The sequence below is a fragment of the Monopterus albus genome, unplaced genomic scaffold, assembly GCF_001952655.1.
Source record: "Monopterus albus unplaced genomic scaffold, M_albus_1.0 scaffold91.1, whole genome shotgun sequence".
Lineage (NCBI taxonomy): Eukaryota > Metazoa > Chordata > Actinopteri > Synbranchiformes > Synbranchidae > Monopterus > Monopterus albus.
In genome coordinates, this window is record NW_018127971.1 from 1308995 (window position 1) to 1313619 (window position 4625).

At 38.3% G+C, this 4625-nt stretch overlaps 1 protein-coding gene across 1 annotated transcript in view; it reads right to left on the reverse strand.

The window, feature by feature from the left end:
- Positions 1-4625, reverse strand: part of plcg1 (phospholipase C, gamma 1) — a 25012-nt gene that overhangs the window by 19409 nt on the left and 978 nt on the right. The window contains exon 2 of the mRNA XM_020608148.1: positions 3123-3408. Within this exon, the coding sequence (XP_020463804.1) occupies positions 3123-3339 (217 nt within the window). The 5' untranslated portion in view covers positions 3340-3408. The remainder of the gene's footprint in view (positions 1-3122; positions 3409-4625) is intronic.

The window sequence follows — 4625 nt, forward strand, 5'->3', positions numbered from 1 at the left end:
GACTACAAGGGTGAGGTGGGCGGACGACCGTAATGATCTCCGAGGAAAGTATCTGGATAGAAGCTCTGATAAATATGGAGGGGCAAATCCATGCAAGACTTTAAACACAAATAGCAGAATCTTAAATTGCACTCTCCATTTCACAGGTAGCCAGTGAAGGGACGCTAGGATTGGGGTAATGTGAGCATGTCGACGGGTGTCAGTGAGCAGCCGGGCAGCGGCATTTTGCACCAGCTGCAGCCTGGACAACGATGCAATGACCCGAAGCATACAGTGAAAGCTACACATAAATGGTTTAAAGACAACAAGGTGAGTGTTCTTGAGCGGCCGAGTCAAAGCCTAGACCTCAATCCAATAGAGAATTTGTGGCTGGACCTGAGAAGGGCTGTTCACACCTGATCCCCGCACAACCTGGCAGAGCTTAAGCGGTTTTGCAAAGAAGAATGGAGTAAAATTGCAGTGTCCAGATGTGCAAGCCTGACAGAGACCTATCCACACAGACCCAGTGCTGTGATTGCAGCCAAAGGTGCATCTACTAAACACAGACTTGAAGAGGCTGAATATTTATGCACTTATTTCACATTCCATATTTTTATTTAATTGACATTAATTCGTAGAAACCCATTTTCACTTTGACATTAGAGGGTTTTTTTTGTCATAAGAGCCAAATTATATTGTCCACGAGTGATTTATAAAATCAATAAAATGGTAAAACATCCAAGGGGGTGAATACATTTTATAGGCACTGTATCTTTCATAACGTCAAACATGTTGGATTTGTTTTTGCATCGGTCTTCTCTTTCTGTCTACAGCTCATCACATGATGTAAGGCCTTCCTGCTACTGGATAACGCAGCATAGCGAGGAAAAGGGAGCACTTGGTTTGATGAAAGGCATCTCTGTGCTAATGCAAACACGGCAGAATCATTGTCACATAAGACTATAAGATCACATAGGGAACTAAATCATGCTCACAAATTGATTTATCATGCAGCCCCAATATTTACACATTTTGGTATCAATAATTCATCTTATTTTTCAGTTCCTTGGCACTTTTCCGCACTCAAAAGCAGTTTCATAACATAAAAAGTAAACATACCACAGCCTTAAGTTCTGTTAACATTAACATCAATGAAGAAAAATGTAGAAGAGCGTACTCGACGGTACTGAAGTCAGTAATTTGGTCGATGCCATAAAAGTACAGAAGTTCAATACCCAGCACTACTCTCAGGATAAAGTAGCTAAATGATACTCACTCAAACATGATTCAAATTGTCATTTACGCTGCATTGTTATCGGTATCAGTAGTTGTAAAGATGACTGGTGTGATGCTCTGGAGATTTACTAAGTGTACTATTGGTGATGTTTCACAAAAGTCTCCAGCATCAACACAAACAATATATTTATAAATATATATAAACAGTGTAAAGTAAAGTTTGGGCCTAATTTTTCAGCTAAAAGACTCTGATTGTTTATGTCTTCTAAAAGGTATTCAAACTTCACATTTCTGACATGTAATGCAGGTTGTTAGCACCAATTCCTCTGCAAAACCACATCCTGTTTCATCAAGCCTGACCTACCATCTTATTGATATTGCATATTATAATATATAGAAGGGCCACAACAAATATCTGCTATTATTTGGTTGACAAGACTTCATGTGCATGAAACAAGCATCTGATGGAGGAATACAACAATACCACTAAAAAAAGAGAACTCGATATGGGAGGAGAGAAAATGTGCAAAATACGCTTTGATCAAGGGACAAACGGGCACACCTCTCAGCACGTTATATTCAGCAACAAACCAGAGTGCTGTTTCCAAAGTGAATGTACATCATTCTGTCACTGCCATCGATAAGGGGTAAATACAGGGGGGCCAAATTGTTCCCGAATGATCATAGACTTCCAGTAAAAACCTTCAGATTCTATTTCTGTACATTAATGAGCCACCTAGGTCAAACTGAGCCCCTCAGGAGTATCAAATGGCAGCTATGAGCTCATGTGTGTATGAAACCCTTCATCACAAAGAAGATAATACAGCTGTAAAAAAAAAAATAAATAAATAAATAAAAACCACACACACACACACACACACACACACAACCTACCATCTTTTGTGTGTGTGTGGCTACTCTTTTTGCAGCATCCGGAGCAAAGTGCAGCTGTGCATGAGGCATCCTGCTACGCGAGACACAGACAACTTAACTTGCTGAAGCCCTGCGAGTCCTCAGTTAGACATGCTGTTTTGTTGAAGATTAACCTGAATGTCGACTTCCTGGTGATTTATGTGAATTACAGTATATTCCTATAAATAAGACTTCCAAGAAACATTCTTTCTTCCTATCTTCAACCCTGGATGTGCATCTGAGATGTGATTCCTCTGCTTCTGGACTGCACTGATTGTTTCTTTAATATCCACAGCTAGGTTTTCAAAAAAAATTAAAATATTTACAATGTGACAAAATAAAATTAGTAACTGGAGTTTTAAGCAACATGAACATCCACACGATCAAACCAAATCCTTGTAGCGAGACAGAATAGTAACTGAAATAAAACATGAAATATTGTTATCTTGAGGGAACAATGGTATTTGTTTTAAATGTTGATATATAGCTTAAATGTTATATTTTCCTTGTACTGGAAGCTAGATTTGTTTGTGTTGTTATTAGATGATTTAAAATGAACTACTAACATGTGCCTGTTTCTCTTTCAATTTCCCCATATTCCGTGTTTCTCAAAATGTTCTTACCTTTTGAAGGCTGCAACAACACCCCTAAATACTGTCACCTCAGTAAGATCAATGCATTTAGTCAACAGTATTGTGATATGTAGTTTTACCAAGCTGTACATATTTCAAGTTTTTAGGAACTGAAGGATTTGGGCAGTGATTTCTTCAATCCTAAAAGACATCATTCACTAGCTGTTTAGGATACCAGCATATCATCATCACATGCGCTCACAAAGTCTTCTGTGTGCCATTCCAGCCCCTTACAACAACCTGTAGTCATCATATTTCTGAATGTATGTAAACTAACTAGTTCTAACACGAGCATTGCAACATTTACAACCAGGACCCAGGAAAATCACTGTGTGTGTGTGTTTATGTCTGCATGCTACTCACTCTCTCCCTCTATTTTATCCGTGCCCCGAGTCCAGACAACAGTCCTGGTCTCCAGTTTAACTTGAAATGTCCTTCTCTCTGGCCGCTGGGACTTCTTTGAATAAAACAGAGTCAGTACTGTCCCCAGCTCCAGGTCTCTGTACAGGTTGTTCATCTCAGTGTCATTGTCTATCCACGGAACAGGTCCATTGGAAAAGAAGCCCGAGGTCCCTGCCATGTTCACTTCCCGTTTGTTATCCGTTTCCTCTCAGAACAGTCTGCTTAGTCCAGGCCTAGTCAGGGATACCTACCAAAAAAGAAAAGGGGGGGTGGGGGGGCTATGAAACAGCAATTCTCCAGAGACTTTGTAGTGTGTTGGTGCTGTATACACATTACACTGCAGAAAGGGATTTATTGCTGTTGGGAGCCACATCTGAAACAATACTGAAGGTTAGCCATACATGTACAATACACATGTATACTTGCTGAAAAGTATATGAGAGATAAATCAAGTTACCAGCATCCAAAATAATTTATAACTTATGTACATGTTTAAACACATGTAATACTACTACTACTACTACTACTGCTACATATATCAGTAGTATTACATGTGTTTAAACAAGCCTGTTGCAAATTTACTTTTGACTAAAATCCTTTCTGCGTGTTCAGGCTATTGTATTTTATGGATGTATTTATGACAAAAATAATAATCCAAAAGCACAACAAGAGGGTTTGCACAGCCAAATCAATGAGATGTTTCTTTTCATTTCAGATACACCTTCTTTAGTGTGACAAAAATTATGCAAGATATTGCACAAAGGAATCCTGCCTTCAGAAATAAAACAATGCCACGAATGTCATCCACATAAAAACAATATATATTATATATTTCAACACGTAAAATGCGATGCTTTGCATAAGAACATGCAGGATTTGTGTTTTTTTGTTTTACGTGATGATGAACTGATTTCATGTTTTGAACATGAACTACAGTTTAAGGCATGCAGTAGAAATTAGGTACCAGAACTTTGTTTATGTTGCAACAAAAAGCTATGTGGTATTAAGAAATATAGGTTAAGTGGGCATAATCATTTAAAAATAGATCAACTGTATGTTGGTATACAAAGCAGACAAACATTTCAAAACATATATGATATTGGTTTTTCTCCAGGGGTGAGGTTACTCTCCATATAAAGTACTTGGCTTCACACAGTCGTTATCGAACATTAAGAAGAGTGTTGTAAATAAATGACAGCTGCAACCTACAGATGTTCGACGACGGAAAACGTGTGGATAAGTTAATCATGGTGGATTTGATTTGATTTATTCTTTCAAACATGCAGAACAAATGACATCAACACACACATAATTACACAAATCCAACCAATGCTAATCCAGAATCAGTTTGCTTATACCTAGTACATGTTTGAATGGAGTAGGAAGAAGTCAGACTTATCCAGTCCTACTCCATAACATCATCTTATACAAAAGATTTCATGCATCATTGGCTGCAAGCAGTAT